The following is a 22355-nucleotide window of genomic DNA, read 5'->3' on the forward strand; positions in this document are numbered from 1 at the left end:
AGCCTGCACACTGGTGAAGAAAGAAGTTCTGTCATATGTATTTATTTACTTTTCCTGCTGTTTTAGGTTTTTGCCATAGTATTGTTTAAGTATCGGTATCGTGATATTTAAGTTAGGTATCGTATCGAATTCAAAATTTTGGTATCGTGACAACACTAATTCAATATTAATTATATTCCACATTATTGCTGATGAGACAGATGTTCACAGACCTGTATGACATGTAGATGATCGTCAGTGTGTAAGAGCTGCTCCACCTCAGTGTTTCTCTTCTCCAGCTCAGTGATTTTCTTTTCCACCTCAGTGTTGCTCCTCTTCAGCTCAGTGATTTTCTTTTCCACCTCAGTGTTGCTCCTCTTCAGCTCAGTGATTTCCTGCTGCAGCTTGATGAGATCTTCAGCCTGTTTCTTCATCTTCAGCTGCTCAGACTGAAATCTCTAAATGGATTGGATCAGATCAGTAAAGAGCCAAAGACTATAGATGTATAGAAAGACAGTTGAGTCCTCTTAGTTATGAATGGAAGAAACTGCAACGTGCAATAGGTCCCACCTTCTAAGTAAAAGAGCCAATCGCTGATTGATCAAGTCACTGCGTCACTGCAGCTGCCATTATAGGCTCCAGGTCCCATAGAAACCATAGACTGTTAAGACTGAACATGAGCATTGGCTCCTCTAGCCTGAAACATTAACTTTTTAACACTATTTGTGCATAAGAAACATTTATGGGACAGTTCATGTCAGATTGTGTTGCTGATTTGAAATGCTATTTAATTGCAAGTTAAGTTTTTTGGGATTTCAGGATTCCCCCATTCAAATAGATAGGACTTGGTATTAGATGTTGAAATAGCTGTCAGGAGGTGTTGCAAATATGGCCGCCGAGTGAACAGACTTTTCTTGAAAGGGACTTTGGAATAGTTCAACACTGAATAATTTCTCTTTATCTGTGTTCCCCTCCCTCCAACTGGACAAAGTTACATATGTTTACGCTGGTTTGCGCTCATCAATGTCAAAATGATTGAGATGGCCAATCATATCAAAGAAGACGAGCTTTACTGTTCACTTTGATTTTGTTTTTTGATTAATCTCTGGATTTCCCTGTTCTTGCCTGAGCCCTGGACTCTATCTTTGTTTGGACTGCCCACTCTGTGTTTTGACCTTTTTGCCTGTCTATGGTTTATGATTGTGGATTACTCTTCAATAAATACATTGCATTTGGATCCTCCGCCATTCGTGTCTTGGAGCAGTCATTACACCCAACTGCTGAGACCATTCCATCGCAAACACCAAACCACCCCACACTCCTAAACCAATGCACTTACACACACACACACACACACTCACTCACGGTGTATTGTGTAGGCAGGATTATCAACACTGCTACCAACAGGACACCCAGACCAATAATCATCCCGTTTGAAATGTGGACGGTTCGAGATGAAGTAAAGAAACCATCATTGGAGGCGAGAGTCTGTAAAAAGAGAAAGATTCAGTTCAAGTAACACTTCTCGAAGCCTTCTCCTATACTTGCAATACAAAAGCAGGGACCATTTCCTGTCTCCCATTCAATCCTAGCAGAGCCTTGTTCATTTTATGGAAATGGTTCTGGTACATAAAGAAAACCAAACCATATGTTATAACTAAAGTACAGCTTCAACAGAGGACAAAAGACCCTCTGTCCACTTTCCTTCAATGCTGAGACCAACATCAAATCTGTCAATCACAAAGCTGTAGAGTCTGTAGTGGATCAGAATTTAGCAGGCGCACCATAAACTGTGTTCAAGCCTTAACTCACTGAACTTTGGTTTGTAAATCTCGCATTGGCTCCGGCCTGGCGGACATTTACAGACCTCCTGGACACGTTTTAAGGCTTTGTGATAGATCCCCGAACATCTCCCTTGCGACTTCAAACAATAATGGTCAACTCGGATCGGATTACCACAGGCCATGTGGCGACAGTTACATTCAAATTCCAATACACGCACCCACAAACATGCTTAGAGATTGTATGTAAAGTTATTTACAAATATGACTGTGCCAAAATGTACCTGATGTGTATGTCAAGTGCATGTATGTTTTCTTAGTGTTTAGACTTAGCTTAAATGACTGTAGTGGTGCTAGTGTCATTTCTAACGATTACTTTTGACTTTAAACTATAACTTCTTTTATATGCTTTTCTTACATGTCGAGTTTGGGTTTGTTGTAACGTTCTTGCTCTCCTTTATTCACCCATGTATGTCTCATTATGGTAAAATCCATTGTTCTATTTTTAATGGTACTATGAAGGAAAGTACCCACCGATTTGATATCTCATAAATTATGCAAATCAACCCGCAAGACAAGACAAAGAAAAGTTTACCTGCCGAAATTGCAACGCTATTATTGGCGGACGATCCCCAGGAGGCGGTCTGGTCTGTTGTCTTTAAAACACAATGACACGCGTCTCTTTGTTGCACAAGTTTCCTGTCGTCAAGACCGCGTCACCTTCATCACCTAGGAGACGGGACTCTCTTCTTTATTTTCCGATTATCTTACGCTCAAGTTAAACCCTTGCTTTGGAAAACCCTCCTTTCAGAAAGGACCAATCACTCCAAGCCCAACGCACTGAAACTCTACGAACTCCAGCACTCGATTTGACCAAACTCACCCAACTGATAGTTTGGTGTACAAACTTGGACCGTCTCTCTAAACAACTATTAAATTAGAACTGATCATATATGTAATTGGTTATAATTCATTGTAATTGATTCACACTATATGTGCATGATTCCCTCTTGGGTCGATATATGTATCATAATTAATCATAAAGCTTTATAGTTTATTATATTCATATATTTCACCCATGAATTGATTAAACCTGTACCTTTTGGCTACAAAGCTGTGGCCAAAGTAAAGCTGAATGATTTTAATAATTTTTTCACTCACTTTTCTCAGCTTTACTGAGTGTTTGATCTCTTGAATCTTCTTCATTCTCTTCTGGATCATCTGATAAATGTTTGTCTGTGTCTGAACCAGATGATGATACATACAGAGAAAAACACACATCACTGAATTTAATGTTTGATCTTCTGACAAGAAGAATAATGAATGTAAAACAGAATTAAAAAATGTTGTCTCCTGGCTTTTAGTCCATGTCTGTCAGCTTTGAAGGTAACATTTAGGTGATTTATTTAAAAAAAAAAGTCACAAGCCAATATGACCTGCACCAACATCAACACACAGGAAAACTGCATTTCACTGTGAGTTTAAAGTGTTTTGTCTGTAACTCTTTACCTTCTTCTCTCGACTCTCCTCCTCTATAGGAACAGTGTTGTGAGTCCTGTGTTCTCCTTCAGTGCAGAACAGACAAACACACGTCTGATCATCTCTGCAGAACATCTCCAGAGGTCTCTCGTGTTTCTGGCATATATAATCCTCCAGATTTTCCACAGCGTTGATCAGCGTGTGTTTCTTTAGACGTGGGACTCTGAGATGAAGCTCCAGATGAGAGACACAGTAAGAGCTTTGACACGTCAGGCAGGATTTTACAGCTTTCTGCTTTCTTTCATCACAGAAGTCACAGAACACTTTAGATTCTTGATTAAGCTTATTAAAGTGTTGCACAAGCTTTCCGAATGTTGAATTAATCTTGAAATTCAGTCTTTTGCTGAATTCTTCTTTACAGAGTGGACAGAAGCTGATCTTTCTGTTTGTCCAGCACTTGCTCAGGCAGGTTCTGCAGAAGTTGTGTCCACATGGAGTGGTGACTGGATCAATGAACTCTTCCAGACAGATGGAGCACTGGAGCTCCTGATTTAGTGCTGGACCACTGGAGGATGCCATGACTGAAAAGAAAAGTAATGACAATTTATCATCTACATTGCTGAAGAGAGCAACTTTCATGAAAAGGTATGTACACTGAGTAATTTAGTTTATGTTCTAAAATGAATGTTGCATTATTTGAAGTGCGTTTTATTTTATTTTTTCAAAAGGTGATAATATCTAGGTTACGTATATAATCCTCGTTCCCTGAAGGAGGGAACGGAGACGTTACGTCAGAACAGACTGATGAATGGGGGGTCTTGCCCTGAGAGTCCAATCACCTTCGAGTGTAAACAAAACAAGCCAATGGTACGCTGAGTACCTTGGTCTGCGATATTTGCATCACAAACTCCGCCCACACAGTGTGGGTATATATGGAGCAGCGCAAGCAACTCGCATTCATGTCTTCGCTAAGGAGCTGAGCCAATGACCCGGCATTTCAGTGGAACAGCAATTGTGGCAATGGGACATAATGTCTCTGTTCCCTCCTTCAGGGAACGAAGGTTACATACATAACCTAGATGTTCCCTTTCAGTTGGTCACGTTCGACGTTACGTCAGAACAGACTGACGAATGGGGTCCCTTACAAAACGCCACAATAGCTGTCTTCCAGTGACCTGTAAAAGTGATAGCACCCTGTTGTGAGACTCAGCACGAGCGAAGGACTACACTAAATTCAGAATACACTGGGAAGCATACCCCAACAGGAATATGCTAACAAACTGCCTGCTCAAGGAGGTCTTACAAGGAATCAACCAGCATAACGGTGATAGGGAAAAATCTGAGGTATCCAGCCTGCAGGGAGGGATTACACATCAGAGATGGCAAGTGGCTTGGCAAAGGAAGACACATGCACCCGAAGGAGACTTACTGTGGAACACACGTAGGATTACCCAGGGAGGAGAATCAACACATGGCGGCACCTAGTCCAACACAGGCTGACCGAAGGGACATGCATGCAAGTGTAGACATCAACAGTGCTGGAAGAACCCAGGGTTCTAGCTGTGAAACTCACCTGAGGAAAAAAACACACACATCCAGTCTGTAGAGCGTAATGGCGCAGCAAGCATTGACACAGATCAGGTCCTACTACTGCCCGAAGAGGCGAGTACCCAAGAGGACACAAGCTCTACACAAGGATTATAGAATCGCGTGAATGTGTTAGGTGTCGTCCAGCCCGCAGCTCTACAGATGTCTGTCAGCGAGGTGCCATGCATCAGTGCCCAGAAGGAAGCCACACTCCGAATAGACAAAAACTTGAGCTTTACTGAAAGCAAGGGTTCGAAGGGAGCCCTCTGCAATGCAGATAAAACCACTGCGAGGTCCCAAGAGGGCGAGGTGGATTAAGCCTCCTAGCTGCAATAGCAGCCACATAGACCTTAAGGGTGGAAGGTGACAGCCTTCGTTCCAACTCTCCTTGAAGAGTCAAGTTAAGTCAAGTCACCTTTATTTATATAGCGCTTTTTACAATGCAGATTGTGTCAAAGCAGCTTTACATTGATAACTGGTACATAATTTGGCTGCACAGCAGCTCTTAAATAATAGTGTCAGTGCAGGCAGATCAAAGCACTGTTGAATAAATGTCAAGAATACTATTGAATATCAAATGTCAAGTGTCCCCAACTAAGCAAGCCAAAGGCGACAGCGGCAAGGAACCCAAACTCCATCAGGTGACATCAGGTGGCAAACAAGTGGCAAATAGGTGTTAAGATGGAGAAAAAAAAAAAACCTTGGGAGAAACCAGGCTTAGTCGGGGGGCCAGTTCTCCTCTGGCGAACAGTGCTTTGTTACAATCAGGTTGCTATCATAAGTCTGATAGGATCGCAGCAATCAAAGTATTTATTTCAGTTCCATCCAGTAGAGGATCGTATTCATCACGCCGGTATGGACGGTCTGTTGAGGAACTGTGGCACTGGCTGTCGTGTCGATGAGGCCTTCACAATGGATGATCTAGTTGACTCGATCTCTGCTGATACTTCAGGGCTGTGTTGTGGTCGTGTCCAGTTGAGGATCGTATTCATCACGCCGGGATGGCGGTCTGTTGAGGAACTGTGGCACTGGCTGTCGTGTTGATGATGTCTTCACAATGGATGATCTAGTTGACTCGACCCGACCGAGCACTGACCCGACCGGGCAGGAGCAGGGGTCTTCTTGACGAGAAGAACATAAAGTGACAAAGAGGTCCCACTTCAGGGTATAGGCATATCTAGTAGACAAGGCTCTAGCCTAAGTGATGGTAGCAATCACCTGAGGTGGCAAGGTACCTAACCTTTCCGCGACCCATCCAGAACCCACTCATGCAGGTTCCAAAGATTGGGACGTGGTGCCAGAGCGTGCCCTGTCTCTGAGAGAGAAGATCCTTCCTCAGAGGGATAGGCCAGGGAGGGGCTGTCGCGAGGAGAACTAGTTTGGAGAACCAGGTACGGCCAGGCCAATACGGCACAACCAAAAGGACCTGTTCCTCATCCTCCCTGATCTTCACCCTCCTACCTTGGTCAGGGAGTAAAACAACTGGCAAAGGAAACTGACTGGGGAGGCAAACAGGTCAATCTGAGCATCCCCGAAGTGTTCCCAAAACGACTAGGGATGGAGTCTCCACTCCCCAGGGCGAGACTGTTGCCGAGAAAGCTTGTCGGCCGCAAAACTGAGTCTGCCCGGGATATGAATGGCACGAAGCCACCTAGATGCGGGCGAGTTGAGACATGCGACAGGAGCATAGACCTTCCTGACAGTTGATGTACGCTACGGTCGCAGTGTTGTCCGTACGGACCAGGACGTGATTGTCTCTCAGCAGGACCCTGAAGTGGTGCAGAGCAAGCCGAACTGCTAGCAACTCGAGGCAATTGACATGCCACTGAAGTCGAGGTCCTGTCCATCAGACTCAGGCAACGCTGTCATCCCAGAGGAAGGCAACGCAGCCGAATCCTCATCTCCTGAGGACTCAAGGCCGCCCTGTGATGCGGCAATCGACATTTGGTCATCCTCCGGAGCCCCGAATGAAACACTGGGTCCCTGAGTAGGAGGCTCAGGAATTTCAACCGGAAGTGAGGTGGGTGTGGCCCAAGGAGGCTGACTTGTCGGGGAAGTCCACACCGTGACCCTCAGTTCACCCTGGCCACCAGCCAAAGTAGTCCTCTCATGAGAAGAGGAACTAGATTGGGGTGTGATAGAGGAGACTCTACACTGTTTCAAGTAGTCGAGTCTCGATCTCAACATCACAATGGTCCTGTTCCCACAGTAAGAACATGAACCATTCACAAACGCCGCATCAGCGTGCTGAAAGCCCAAACTTGACCAACTGCTATTGCTGACTTTGTGATGCACCCGAAGGAGACTTACTGTGGAACACACGTAGGATTACCCAGGGAGGTGAATCAACACATGGCGGCACCAATCCAACACGGGCTGACCGAAGGGGCATGCATGCAAGTGTAGACATCAACAGTGCTGGAGGAACCCAGGGTTCTAGTTGTGGAACTCACCTGAGGAAAAAAGCGCACACATCCAGTCTGTAGAGTAGAATGGCGCAGCAAGCATTGACACCGAGCAGGTCCTACTACTGCCCGAAGAGGCGAGTACCTGAGAGGACACAGGCTTTACACAAAGATTATAGAATCTCACAAATGTGTTAGGTGTCGGCCAGCCCGCAGCTCTACAGATGTCTGTCAGCGAGGCGCCATGCATCAGTGCCCAGGAGGAAGCCACACTCCGAGCAGACAAAAACTTGAGTTCTACTGAAAGCAAGGGTTCGAAGGGAGCCCTCTGCAATTCAGATAAAACCTCTGCGAGGTCCCAAGAGGGCGAGGTGGATTAAGCCTCCTAGCCGCAATAGCAGCCACATAGACCTTAAGGGTGGAAGGTGACAGCCTTCGTTCCAACCCTTCATGAAGAAAGGAGAGCACTGACCCGACCAGGCAGGAGCAGGGTTTTTCTTGACGAGAAGAACACAAAGTGATGAAGAGGTCACACTTCAGGGTATAAAGTAGCCAAAGTAGTCCTCTCACGAGAAGAGGAACTAGATTGGGGTGTGACAGAGGAGACTCTACACTATTTTAAGTAGTCAAGTCTCGATCTCAACATCACAATGGACCAATGGACCACAGTAAGAACATGAACCATTCACAAATGCTGCATCAGCGTGCTGAAAGTGAAATTTTGATCACTATCGCTGACTTTGTGATGTGTTTCTCTTTCTTTGAAGCGCTGGGTAGTTTCACATCGCTTTCCCTCGTCCGCTTGAACTTGACACGCATAGATAATGGCACATTTTGAAGAAAAGTGGGTAACTTCTGTCTACCTCGTCTATAAGCAATGACTAAAATAAAGAAATTTAATTGAATTAATATTGATTCTCGAATAAAAAAAAATCTTGAAAATCGTAAAAAAAAAAGAAAAAGAAAAAAAATGCGATAGGTGAATCAATGTTTTTCTCCCAGCCCTAATGTTTATTACTTTCAATTTGTTGTTTATTTTGATTAAACTTTACTTTGATCGTTCACTGGTTCCTGCTAAGTTCTTGCCTGAGCCTTTAACATTGTTACAGTTATGTTTATTATCAGTTTAGAGGTCTGCGCGGGACTGTTTTTTTCATCCCGCTCCCGCAGTGGTTCTTTTCCTCACGCACCTGCCGCTATCCGCATATAGATTGTTTCCAGAATCTCGCGTTTAAACTTCCCCTAAAGAAAGAGAGTGATTGGGGATAACAAATGTGACCTGTCACGGAAACCAGGGACACAAGTCGGCAGCACAACTATTGAGCAAACTGAGAAAGAAGCGTTTTTTTTTCAAAATTGGTGATTTTCATTTTTTTTGCAGAATCTGTTAGATGAGATCATGAAGAAGCATCTCCGTGTTTTAGATAGCAGTATTGGTTTATTTAAAAGCGTACATTTTGAGGTTGAAATCGGCTTGTTTTTCAGAGATTCTATCTCGCAGTAGGGGTGTGTCATTGTCTGTTTGTATTTCCATACTGGAATCGGATACGTCGGCTTTTGTTTCTTTTGTTATTGCCGCCACCCTCCAAGGGAAGCGTGGCTACTTATTTATGCAGCGCTCTGGCTGGCTCTAGCTGATATCAAAATTTAATGAAGATGGACGCCGCAAAGAATATCGCAGACGAGCTGAACCGTGGCCGTTACACCGAAAATGTTTTGAAGTACAACATACGACTGGATTCTTTAGCTGCGGAAAAAAGAGTGGCAGGACATGCAAATTATTGGACATTTAGAGGCAAACAGACGCACAGTGCAAACTTCGGAGATGGTTACATCCACAAAGAAGACCCCGACAAAGAGAAAGTGTGCCCGAACAACTTATTTCATTGGAGGCAACAAGATCTTTTCTGTTTCTTATGGGGTGAGTTTCCATAAACATCAAAGTTTGTCGTTTTGTGTTCATTCTAAGAACACGTAGGCTACACGTTATCTCATGTGTCTTTTGTTATTAGCTAGCTCAGGACTGTCGTTTTAATTGTAATCGTTAGCATCGTATCACTTGCCAAAAACCCCCATTACTATAATAGGCTTTTAGATGGTAATGTTAGCATCTGCTATTAATTTGAATAATGCTTCAACTGCTTGAATTGAATGGTGTGAATGACTTAGCTCATGTAAACCTTACTATTCTTGAATTGAATGTGACGCTAATAATTTTAGCCAGTTACTACTTCTTAACAAGGTTTTACTAATGTAATAGTAAATGTATCAGATTAAATTCCTACGTAAGTAAAAGTATAAAGTATCCGTAGCTGTAAAATGTGCGTTATAAGTCAAAAGTAAAAGTATTGAAGAGTTTAATGTACAGGATTTTTTTAATCCTTTGACTCAAACCAGGTCTAACCACTAACTGAGGTCTAAACCAGGACTATACGGTTATCACAGAATCCTGTTCAAAAAGTTCTAATGTCAAAAAAGATAAATTACTGACATTTACAATGCACATTATCCTTTATTATTAATAGTATGCGGTCCGATTTTCCCGTTGCGTCTGTCGTTGCTATGCAACCATGCAGCTTTACAGGGGGTATGGCTTATCTAAATGAGATGTAAATGAGCCCTTTTGTCACTCCCAGCAGGTGAGAACAGGCGAGAACTGCAAAATCTTTAGGTCATTTTCTGCCCTTTGAGCTTTTTTGAGTGCCTACCTTCAAATGGCCACAACTTCTCCAAATATTATCAGATTTCCATGTGTTACACATCGTTGGAAATCTTGGAGACTACACTTTCAGAATCTGTGAATAACTCAAAATGCCCCAGAACCGACTTGTGTCCCTACTTTCCGTGACTGGTCACAAATACAAAATGTTGCATATACAAGATTTGTTATTTGTCTATGATGCTGTCAACACCCTAAAACATGTCAGAAAAAATGTTAGTCTTACCAGCTATACTGCAAAATGAAATCTTTTTTAACATCCACACAAGAACAGAATGACGCTGACTGATGACCGTTTCAGAACGTTTCTCCTCCAAAATTCGATCACAAAGGTTGAATGTTCTCTGAAGGTGCACTCGCACAGACCTCTAATGCAAAGAACATATCTTGCCAGGTTTCTCAGGACAGGGAACTGTTGACTGTGTGAACGCCACCACTGCAGAAAGTTTTGTTCACTTTAAGTTCAAGCACAGATGTGCTGATGTCAAAGCATCTCGGGAGCAACCGGGTTATTGTCAGACCGCCCGCTCCCGCCTAATGCACTCTATAGTTACCAACCGCAATCCACCTTTCATTCAAAGTTTAATCCCGCGCAGCAAGACATCTTATCGGGTGAATACAGACCTCTAATCAGTTTATTTTTTACCAAATCTCCACAAATTGATATGCAGTCACATAAAAAAAAATTTTTTAATCTGTAAGTTTACTGAGTTTGCAGTAGACATAAAATGATAATACTGTTTAATATCATTTATCATTATAAACTTTTTTTTATTATTATAATTAGTCTTTAAAAACTTACACAAGGTTTTCCTTTGGACAGCGACTTCCTTTTTCTCTTTGTTTCTCTGTTTGATTTTTCCATCATCTTCATGATCAAAATCTCCCTCTTCTTCTGCTGTGACTGAACCTCCAGATCTCCTCTTCTCTCCATCTTCTGGTGTTTCTTCTCCTGCTTCCTCATACAAGTCAGAGATAAGAAATTGGACCTGGTTTTCTTTGAGTATCTTCTCCACTCTTTCAAGTATCTCAGAGTGTAAACCTGATTTTCTTTCATCAAACTGGAGATGTTCATCTCCACACTCCTTTATTAATTGATGAATACAGTTACTGTTTATCTCTCTCTCATCAGTCAACACTAAAGTGTGTATAGGAGCCTCCTTACTGAATTCATTCAGCACATATTTCACTCTATGTCTGTCATTGTCACTGAAGTCGTTCTCCTGCAGTACAAGTATGATCACATGAGGTCCAGGAGCAGACAGATTCACACACTCTTTCACTCCCTGTGTGATCTGAGTGATTGACAGATTTGGCCTCAGCAGGTGAGGAGTGTTGATGACTGTGACGTCTCTGTCCTTCAGTTTTCCTCTGTGTTTCTCAATGTTCAGCTCTACATCAGCAGGTGCTTCACTCTCAAACGCTGCTCTTCCTAAGATGAAGTTTCCCACTCTGTTGTTTTCTGTTATATTCTTTCCCAGCAGAACAATCCTCAAATCACTCACTGGAACACAGAACACAAATAACAGTAAAACTCGACCCGTGATCCATGAACAGAGATGTCAGATTTCAGATTGAAGGTACTGGACCAGATCAACAACTGCCATTGAGATGAGTGGAGATGTTAAAGGGTTAGTTTACCCGAAAATGAAAATAATGTAATTTATTTCTCACGCTCATGTCGTTTCACACCCGTAAGACCTTCGTTAATCTTCAGAACACAAATTAAGATATTTTTGTTGAAATCCGATGGCTCAGTGAGGCCTGCATAGCCAGCAATGACATTTCCTCTCTCAAGATCCATTAATGTACTAAAAACATATTTAAATCAGTTCATGTGAGTACAGTGGTTCAATATTAATATTATAAAGCCACGAGAATATTTTTGGTGCGCCAAAAAAACAAAATAATGACTTATTTAGTGATGACCGATTTCAAAACACTGCTTCAGGAAGCTTCGGAGCGTTATGAATCAGCCTGTCGAATCATGATTTGGATTGCGTGTCAGACAATCAAATTGCCGAAATCACGTGACTTTGGCACTCCGAACTGCTGATTCAACACACTGATTCATTATTTTTTTTTTTTTTGTCGCACCAAAAATATTCTCATCACTTTATAATATTAATATTGAACCACTGTACTCACATGAACTGATTTAAATATGTTTCTAGTACATTAATAGATCTTGAGAGGAAATTTTATTGCTGTCAATGCAGGCCTCACTGAGTTATAAGATTTCAACAAAAATATCTTAATTAATCTGAAGATAAACAAAGGTCTTATGAGTGTGGAACAACATGAGGGTGAATAATTACATTTTAAAATATATTCAAATAGAAAACAGATATTTTAAATTGTAAAAATATTTCACAATATTACTGATTTTACTGTATTTTGAACCAAATGAAGCTTTGGTGAGCAGAAAGAGACTTCTTTTAAAAACATTAAAAATCTTAGTTCAAAAACTTTTAACCAGTAGTGTATATATAAACCTCCCTTTAGACACACAGTTTCTCATTTGCAGTACTGAATATTATGATTTATCATATTTGTTGACTTACTATCAGGTCGCTCAAGAAATAGACTTCCACATCCTCTTTGAACTGCAAATAAAATAACATGGAATTTAAAACATTTACCAAATTATATCAGTTATCATCTTTATTTATTAAAGAAATAATTCACACAAAAAGAACAATTTACCAACATTTATTTTTCCACCTCAGTATTATATTCTTTCTTTCAGAATACAAAAAAGTTTATTGCCTGCATGGGGATAATTAAATAACTTTTTTTTTTTTTTTGCTATTTACATCTGCACAATCTTTTTTTGTTTGTTTGTTTTGTTTTGTTTACCATCAGTCATGTTAGTGGCTTCCTTGTGTTGTCTTTGCTGACTTCTGTTTCCTGCAGATAAAATAAAGTTAAATTAAATATTGAAAAGTAAAAAAACAAACAAACAAACAAACAAAAAACTATCAATATATTTTTATTTTCCCTCTCATTGCATCAGATTTATTTAGGCTCTTGTCTGAAATGGCTGCAATATATGACCATATTTATCTTTTGAAGGCAATGTGTGTTGAAGATTAGTCACATATCTATCGTTAAATATGCTCTTTTATTTATTTCTCACTTATTCCTATTCAAAATGTTTTTTTTGCAGTACATGGGTAGATCTTCATAATCTTTTTTATTCTGACAAACATACTCAAAACTTTTAAAAAAGAATCTGTTTTTTTTTTTTTTTTTTTTACAATATGAGTAAAATAGCACAGTAGGCCTATATGAGTGTTGAGAAATGCCAAAAGTGAATAAAATAAAATAATAGGCCCTCCATCATTTGAGGAAGTGGTTAATATAATGAGATGTTACTGAAAATTGTCTAACTTATCATTTCACATGGTGACAAACTTTGCCTTATTATTATTATTATTATTATTATTATTATTATTATGATGATAGGATCACATTTATCTGCTTCTCTTGTTAAACACATTTATTTGGTCTGATTTGATTCTTACCTGAACTAGACGCCATTCCACATGCTCGTGACAGAAACTGAAAGCGAAAGTCTGTTCGGGAGACGGAAGGTGAGAGAAGAACACACCTGTAGCCTGTAGGACTAATTATTCAGGGCTCGAGATTTAAATCTAGCTACGAATGTTTTTGGCCTGAGTTTTGGGAAAAAATTCTACGAATTAAGTAAATATTGGTTGTTTAATCCCCGCACACACAACCTCTGCGTTCCATTCGGAAGGGCTCATCCCTATGCCCTAATCCCTTCAAAGGGTTTTCCCTCCGGATTGAGAGCTTCGAAGGGATGAAGGGTGTAGGGGTCAAAAAACCCCTACACCCCTTTTTGGAACGCACTTCTGCATCATCTTAACGTAACAATCAAGGAGGAGGAGATTGTGCAAACTGCGCCTTTTGTTTAACGTTAGTTTATTTATTTTATTTTTGGTTTATCGCACCATATTTTATATTGTGTCTATGTATTTTAAACATTTGAATGGACTGATAAAGGGAGCTGTAAAGTATTTTTGTTTAAGTACAATGTCGTTTTCACCATAATAATGTACCAAATCTAACTCGTATAAATATTACAGTAATATTGAAAAATACTATGCACACATTTATAGGTAAAATCGAACTTTTTTTTATTATTATTGCATTAAACAACAAAATAATACCACATATACTTTGGAGCCAGGGGAGCAAAGAATACACACATTACAGAAGAAGAAGAAAAAAATCACAGAAAAACAAGAAGGCATTACACAGATAAACAGTCTTTATAGCTTTTCCATTATTACTATTCTGAATAGTGGACAAGTACGTTTCAAATTCTTTAAGGACTACTGGGAAAAGGGTATGGAAGTAAATGAATGCCAAATGTTTTTGAAATAAAAAGCTTGTTGAATTGCACTAATTGAAAAAAAATATGCATTACATTTGCTGTGCTTGCATTTTGATGCATTGTATTTTTAAGGCTTGCATTTTTATGGGCTGAAATTCAACATGGTCGTATATTTAAGCTGTGAATATTTCAATTAAAAATATTTCACACACATTTTCATTATTAAAAAAATCAATAATTTATATTCACCATTCAGATTTTACTTCCAAAATATTCATTCTGTTTAAAAATACAACTAACAAAATTCGACTAGCAATTTTCAGTCCATTTTATTTCGCTTTACAAATTCACTTCCACAAATTCAGTGGTTGAAATTCGGCAGAAAATTCAACATTTCACATACGGGGAATTGCAGGAAAAGCAGTAGAGTGCCGATGCATCATCTCTATCTGCTGTTAGACACAAAAGCTGCATTTGTGTTTAATTCAGTGTCTTTACGGTTACTGTCCCTGTGTAGGCTACAGCTTTCTCTACAGTGAACAAGATAATGTTATTGCCCGATGCTGGTGTACAGATCAAACGTTAAATCTGAGGTAGACATATATTTCTCTCTGTTGTTTAGTTTCCTTAACTTTATATGGCGGCGCTGTGTTGTAATAACTAGGGTTTCCCTCATTTGTCATAGGATTCCCCTGCCATCAGGACATATAAAACTCTTAACACAGCTTAAAGGGATAGTTCACCCAAAAATGAAAATTTGATGTTTATCTGCTTACCCCCAGCGCATCCAAGGTGTAGGTGATTTTGTTTCTTCAGTAGAACACAAATGATGATTTTTAACTCCAACCGTTGCAGTCTCTCAGTCAAATAATGGGAGTGGATGGGAACTTCTATTATAAGAGTAAATAAACATACATAGACAAGTCCAAATTAAACCCTGCTGCTCGTGACGACACATTGATGTCCTAAGACACGAAACGATCGGTTTGTGTGATAAAGCGAACAGTATTTATGTCATTTTTACCTCTAAAACTCCACTATGTCCAACTGCGTTCAGAATTCGATTAGTGAGGTCTGATCGCGCTCTGACATCGGCAGTGATGTCTCGCGCATATACTTCAATGAGAGCGAGACATCACTGCCGCTGTCAGAGCGCGATCAGACCTTACTAACGAGTGCTGAATGCATTTGGACATAGTGGTGTATTAGAGTTAAAAAATGATATAAATACTGTTCGGTTTCTCACACAAACCGATCGTTTCGTGTCTTAGGACATCAATGTGTCGTCACGAGCCGCAGGGTTTAATTTGGATTTGTCTAAGTAAGTTTTATTTATACAAATTTTACATTGTGTTGCCAAAGCATTTATATGAGCAGGAAAAATAAAATTAACTAAGCAGAACTAATTGTGTGATGAATGTGTAAAAAAAGAAAAGAAAAAAGTATATGTGTATGTACTTTGAGTTGTGTGTGTTTGAATATGTGTGTGAGAGAGAGAGAGAGAAGGGTGCATCACTGTTCGACCTGACACCTAGATGAACACTTTACAGGTATTTTTGTGATTGTAAATCATTCTCGTCAAATGCTATTGAGCTTTAAATTATGGCATTATTTGTATGATCCCATACAGTAGTGAAAAATACATAGCAATATTTACATATTACTTGACAGTTTATTTGGAAACACTTTACAATAAGGTTCATAATGTATTAACTAACGTGAAATATCCATGAGCAATACATTTCTTACTGTATTTGTTAATCTTTGTTAACGTTAATAAAAATACAGCAGTTCATTGTTCATGTTAGTTCACAGTGCATTAACTGAAGGTTAATACAACTCTTGATTTTAATAATGTATTAGTAAATGCTGGAATTAATATTAATAAAGATTAATAAGTGCTGTAGAAGTGCAGTTCATTATTAGTTCATATTAACTACAATATAAAGTGTTACCTTTTATTTTAATAGAAACGTGAATACTAATGTTGTAACTTTAGAGACAGTCCCTAAATTTGCGAATATCAAACGTTCAGCGTCAAACTAACTTTATGCCAGTATCTGCTTTCTTGGAGCCTATATAGTATAACCTACATCACAAATGAGGTGCGAGTTTGGTCTATTATATCACTGTACGAGTCCATTAAGCTGTGTTAAGAGTTTTATATGTCCTGATGGCAGGGGAATCCTATGACGGATGAGGGAAACCCTAGTATTACAACACAGCGCCGCGATATAAAGTTAAGGAAACTAAACAACAGAGAGAAATATATGTCTACCTCAGATTTAACGTTTGATCTGTACACCAGCATCGGGCAATAACATTATCTTGTTCACTGTAGAGAAAGCTGTAGCCTACACAGGGACAGTAACCGTAAAGACACTGAATTAAACATAAATGCAGCTTTTGTGTCTTTATCAGCTTTTCTGCATTTATACTGGCCCTGATAATCATCACACATTCACTTACCGCTTGCTCTAATTCTGTAAATCCGTTTTTATGAATGAATGATGACTTACTAGGGTTGCTTTGGTCTTTGTAAACAGCCGCTAGCGGCACCTGCTGGTGAAGAAGACCAACAGCAGATAGAGATGATGCATCGGCACTCTACTGCTTTTCCTGCAATGCCCCGTATGTGAAATGTTGAATTTTCTGCCGAATTTCAACCACTGAATTTGTGGAAGTGAATTTGTAAAGCGAAATAAAATGGACTGAAAATTGCTAGTCGAATTTTATAGGTTGTATTTTTAAACAGAATGAATATTTTGGAAGTGAAATCTGAAAGGTGAATATGAATTATTGAATTTTTAATAATGAAAATGTGTGAAATATTTTTAATCGAAATATTCACAGCTTAAATATACGACCATGTTGAATTTCAGCCCATAAAAATGCAAGCCTTAAAAATACAGTGCATCAAAATGCAAGCACAGCAAATGTAATGCATATTTTTTTCAATTAGTGCAATTCAACAAGCTTTTTATTTCAAAAACATTTGGCATTAATTTACTTCCATAAAACGTACACTTATGAATGTGAAATTTAACTTATTCACCCTGCTATCATACTTTATAAATCCAAAAACTACATTTTCAAAACGCAAAACAAAAGTAAAGAGTACCTTTTTCTTAATAAACAGAGATACATCATACCATTATTTTTTCACATGACTACAATTCCAAAAAATGTGGGGTAAATCTGTTTCTACATGCAAAAAGCAAAAAGAACAACATCAATATCTTTCTTAAACTTACTAAGGAAATGTTTAACAGGGTAGAATTTGTGAATTATCTTAAAAGAAATCTCTTTTACCTTGTTTGTAATAATAATAATAAAAAACGTATGTGTTAATATCCAAACACTTACCAAATCAATGTCCTGGACAAATTTAGTCCAATAAACAGTAGAGCAAGACTTAGTAACAACCTCCATTAGGGTCCGTGTACTTTTGCGTCCATTCCTTTTTCCTTTTTTAAACCAGAAATGAAATATGAAAAATGTGATTTCTTTGTTTGTTTTTTTAACACTGATGAATAAAAGGAGCAGATACAAGCTAATTTTCTTTATGCAAGATTGTTATTTTGTGAAAAATAATATAAATGAAATTGATTAATTTTCATTCGTTAAATTACTATTATTATTTTTTGTACATTTATATTTTAACCTAAACATTACACTTCTAAACCTTATAGCCTCTTGTTTAGCGCACATGATCGAGTTCCCGCTTGTGGTCTCAATCCTTTCATTTTGCTTTTTACTGTTTTATATGAATAAAGGCCAAAACGACATATAGCCTAAATTACTGTGACCTGGTCCGTGTACGTTTTGATAGTTTGTTTTCCAATTTGAAATGAAATACGCAGAAACGAGAAAACGGTCGTTTCCCGTTTTCTCGTTTGTAAAAAAAAAAACGGAAAAACGAGATTTTGACTCGATTTTCGTTTTTTCGGGTCACGGATAGAAAACGGAAACACAACTTCAAAACTCGTTTTCCACATGTGGGCGGTCATTACACGCCCCTTTCAGCTGATTGGTCAATCAAATCTGAGCACGGACCTGACTTTTTCGTCTGGCTCTGTTAGGTGTTTTATATTGAGAAATTGTTTGGGATTAGGAGTCACTTTATAGCTATGCTGTTCAAATTGAAAATATACCAACATTTGTTATGATGACAAAATTATACCACAATATATGATTTTCATGAAGACAAAATTCTCATGCCCTTTGCCTCAGAGGAGGTTTGACATTAAATATTTCTCAATTCTCATTGAAAGCAATGCGTTACAGCCGCGTCGCTGCGCATTAATGCACGCTTAATCCTAAAACAACATCCAGGGATAAACTATTTTCTCGCACATTTTCTTGTCATCAACAGCATCTAAGGCTAAGACAACAAACAAAGTTGAAGGAAAATGTTTTTATTATAAGCGTTTATAACGGTTTTCTATAAGTGGAAAACGCTGAACATTGTAAACGCGTCGCTTCATATTCTGCCTGACGTGTTTGTCTGCATATCATTTGATATCAGTGTCTTAATGCATTAAGGGTTTTCTTCATAACTGTAGGCTATTTTATTTTCTAGGAAAATGCTTAATTGTGTTCATAGTGGGCTGCTTATAAAGTGTAGTAAATTTGCTCCTCCTATATCACCTACATTAAGCGCCTATTTTTCACGTTAAGCACTAGAATGTCCCGCTTCGCTAGACGCGTTTGCCGCCAGTATCGCATCTCCTGGGCATGAGGCAGTATGAGACCCCTCGAGTCGTGAGTAAGAATGGGGTGGAAATCAAGTCAAGTAGGGACAATTATCATGTTTCAGAGACATGGCTCTCGAAAGTATGGGACAAACAACAATTTTACAAAAGAAAACTTGCAAATTGACATTTTTTCGACTTTAATCTGTCCTTTTTAAATTTTGGCTTATAATTGACCCTTAATAGAATAATAATTGACGCCGCATCCGCCATTTTGTCCGACAAAGCAGTCAGGAGTTAGAAGATTAACCTCGGTGGAGTTAAACTTGAAAATTGTGTATTTTGACGTCTTTCTGCATTTGAAACAACATTCCTTCTCATGTTCATTCATGTTTATTTGACGCTATAAATGGATTAGTAGGAAGAGATGATCGTTAAGGAGCCTCTTGATCTGAGGCGTTACAGCAATCTGTCACGACACATTAAAGAGCCACAAAACGGTTTTTATTGTTTGAATTTCTTTAATAACTACACAGTTTGAAAGCTGGAACTTTGTTTAATATCATAAGTAACCAGGGGCATATTCTTCATACCTCGCTTAATATACATCTGAGATGATTTGACAGATGCCAGATCTTCTAATCGTGATAACTGAACTCTGGCTAATTTGGTTCTTCAAACGAATTTGCAGATTGGATTAAAATATCTGGATTAAGTTGTCTAAGATTACTGCGCGTTCTCGTGTTCCATGAAAAGGGCAGATGTATCGATACACGAAACCACGATCAGCAATGCAGCGATTGGCTGGAGTCAAGACGGCAACGTAATGACATCGTAGAATGAGAAAAGACACCTGACGCAAAACTTGACGAATTTCTAGACATTTATAAGGAAACAGCCAAGCGAATAAATGACAGAAGAACGACATAAATGTTATAATAGATAAATGAAATGTGCACTATTTTTTTTTTTACATGATTACCCAATTATTTAGGCTATATTCACAATTTCTAGTATTTGTACAGGCAATTTTTTATTTCAATGCTGTAATTAGCAACTAATTTACCTTTGAAGCATATTTGACAGCATTAATTAAAGTTTCTTAAGGGTCAAGATCAAGTTATCTGCATCTCCTGCGCATCATTAAGCCACTCCCATAATATCTGTCGCGGTTCAAATTCACAAATGCGTACGGCATAGACATCTGTACATCATGTGTGTAAGACTCCAATAAAAATTATTACGTAATTATTCCCTCACGAATGAATCTCAAGAGTAAAACTGTCGGTGTCTATATTATGACACTACACGGCATTATATTATTTGCAAATTTATTTTTAAATCATTATTATTGTCCCTGCTTTACACTAGGGTACTCTTGTGGGAAAGTAGCAGTGGCTGGGACAGACTTTAAGCATCACCTCCGCTTAAAAAGGTGCAATCTAATCCTGTTTACATGAAATAAGCCTGCTCCCGAGCAGGTTTGAGCTTACGGACCTGTTGCTATGACAGCAAGTCCAGGATGAGCGTCGAAGAACCGAACAATCCAAGATCATGCCAAATCGTCATCAGTCAAATCCAGCTAACTGAGTTAGCCACGTACGAAGAATATGCCCCTGATCTGTCTTGTCTGTCGACGTGTTGTCAGTATCCTCTTCGCTCCGCGATGTGTTTTTCACTGTGTGAGGCATGACAGCGCCACGGCTTGTTGGACAAAGCAACAGTAACTAAGGGGGGCGGGTCTTTGCGAAGGGTCAATTCTCTCTCTCTCTCTCTCTCTCGCTCCCCCCTACCCCTTGCTTCAATAGCAAGCACTCGCTGCTTTATAATAGATAGCTTTGTATTAGCCACCACACATTAATCACATTTAAAAGAAAGAATAAAACATTTTAACTCTCCATATTACTCTGCATTTAGGTCTTTAACAGTTTAAAACACAAAATATCTCAATAAAATGAACTTTAGTGTGATAACAACAAAGATAGTTTTCATTGCAACTTCCACTATCATTAACATGGCTTACCTATAGCGTTGATAACATGAACTGAAGAAAAGTATCAACACTACGGTACATCAAGAGGCTCAAACCTCTGCCTTAACACAACAGTGGTATAGCGACATCTTGTGGACAACACAATACACTGCCTTACATAATGATGCAAAACATAAAAAAACAAAAATCTGTCAATAATTTTTTTGTTCACATGAAATTTGTGTATTCGGTTTTAATTTAAATTCTTGTATTCACCATAGCGTTTAAAAATAAAACAACCGTTTTTTGTTTTTCTTGACGTGGTTAAAAAAACGAAAAACGAATAGACACAAAAGTACACGGACCCATTAGAAATAGAGAACAAATAGATTTTTTTGCTTTTGGACTGTGAAACAAACAGATTTTACCACATACTGTATCAGTTGGGTTAATTACGGGCATATCAACCGGTGATAACACATCTCTACATAAGGAAATGATACCAGAATTGATTATAGAGAATACAAGAGAGAATTCCTTGGGAGTCACAGGAAAATTAAGATGCATAAGAAACTTGTCATACGTCATAAGATATCCCTGAGTGTTAAACAAATGACGAACTAAAACCCTTATCAAACCAACAAAAAAAAAACAACAACAAAAAAAACACATTTGTGTTTATACAAAATACAACGAAAAATCTAGAAAATCAAGGCCACCATTTTTAATTGAATTCATAACAACAGATTTGTGAATATAGTGTACACGATTCTTCCATAGAAAATTAAATAAAATCTAATCAATAGTTCTGATAGTTTCATTGTCTAAATGTATAGATGAAGCAATGTAGGTCAGTCTAGAAATTCCTTCTGCCTTCGACAGGAATTTCGCTTTTAATCTTTTCACAGGCAGGATTATAATTCAGAGAAACTCTTTTTCATTTTTCGAGACTACTATGCCTAAATAATTAACAGTTTCTTTAACAGGGATACCAATGGAGGAGTTTTTCAAGACTAATATTTCACATTTTTTAATATTCAAATACAAACCTGAAGCATTTGAAAACACCTGAATAATTTTAATTGCCTGATGAACCTGGCTAGAATTTTTTGAAAAAATAAGGCTGTCATCTGCAAGTTGACTAATTAAAATGCTTCTTTAATAAAATGACAGAAAACCTGTGCAACAATAAAAAAGAGATACACAGAGACTGGACAGCCTTGCCGAATCCCTTTTTCTAGAAAAAAATCTTTGTGTTGTACCATAATATCATAAGCTATTATGAGCTATTTCCCCCAGTATACAGAGTTTTCATAGCGTTACAAAAATAGGGCCCAAAACCAAATCACTCTAGACAAAAAAAGATGAATGGATGC

General features: G+C 38.6%; 2 protein-coding genes across 8 annotated transcripts in view; both read right to left on the bottom strand.

The window, feature by feature from the left end:
- Positions 1–21030, bottom strand: part of LOC137009881 (E3 ubiquitin-protein ligase TRIM39-like) — a 29737-nt gene extending 8707 nt beyond the window's left edge. Inside the window, exons 1-9 of one of the 7 annotated variants that reach the window (XM_067372495.1) lie at positions 17680–21030; positions 15090–15203; positions 12810–12860; positions 12515–12556; positions 10753–11454; positions 3270–3820; positions 2922–3002; positions 1345–1467; positions 213–437 (exon numbers count right to left, since the gene is read on the bottom strand). In XM_067372495.1, the coding sequence (XP_067228596.1) occupies positions 213–437; positions 1345–1467; positions 2922–3002; positions 3270–3820; positions 10753–11454; positions 12515–12556; positions 12810–12819 (1734 nt within the window). In that variant the 5' untranslated portion in view covers positions 12820–12860; positions 15090–15203; positions 17680–21030. Of the gene's footprint in view, positions 1–212; positions 438–1344; positions 1468–2921; positions 3003–3269; positions 3821–10752; positions 11455–12514; positions 12557–12809; positions 12861–13477; positions 13776–15089; positions 15287–17679 lie in introns of those variants that run through there. The other 6 variants (XM_067372498.1, XM_067372497.1, XM_067372494.1 and 3 more) reach the window with 6 other exon arrangements.
- Positions 1–22355, bottom strand: part of LOC137009877 (E3 ubiquitin-protein ligase TRIM39-like) — a 94512-nt gene that overhangs the window by 41851 nt on the left and 30306 nt on the right. The gene's annotated exons all lie outside the window — the stretch shown is intronic.

This window comes from Chanodichthys erythropterus, chromosome 20 (assembly GCF_024489055.1).
Source record: "Chanodichthys erythropterus isolate Z2021 chromosome 20, ASM2448905v1, whole genome shotgun sequence".
Taxonomy (NCBI): domain Eukaryota; kingdom Metazoa; phylum Chordata; class Actinopteri; order Cypriniformes; family Xenocyprididae; genus Chanodichthys; species Chanodichthys erythropterus.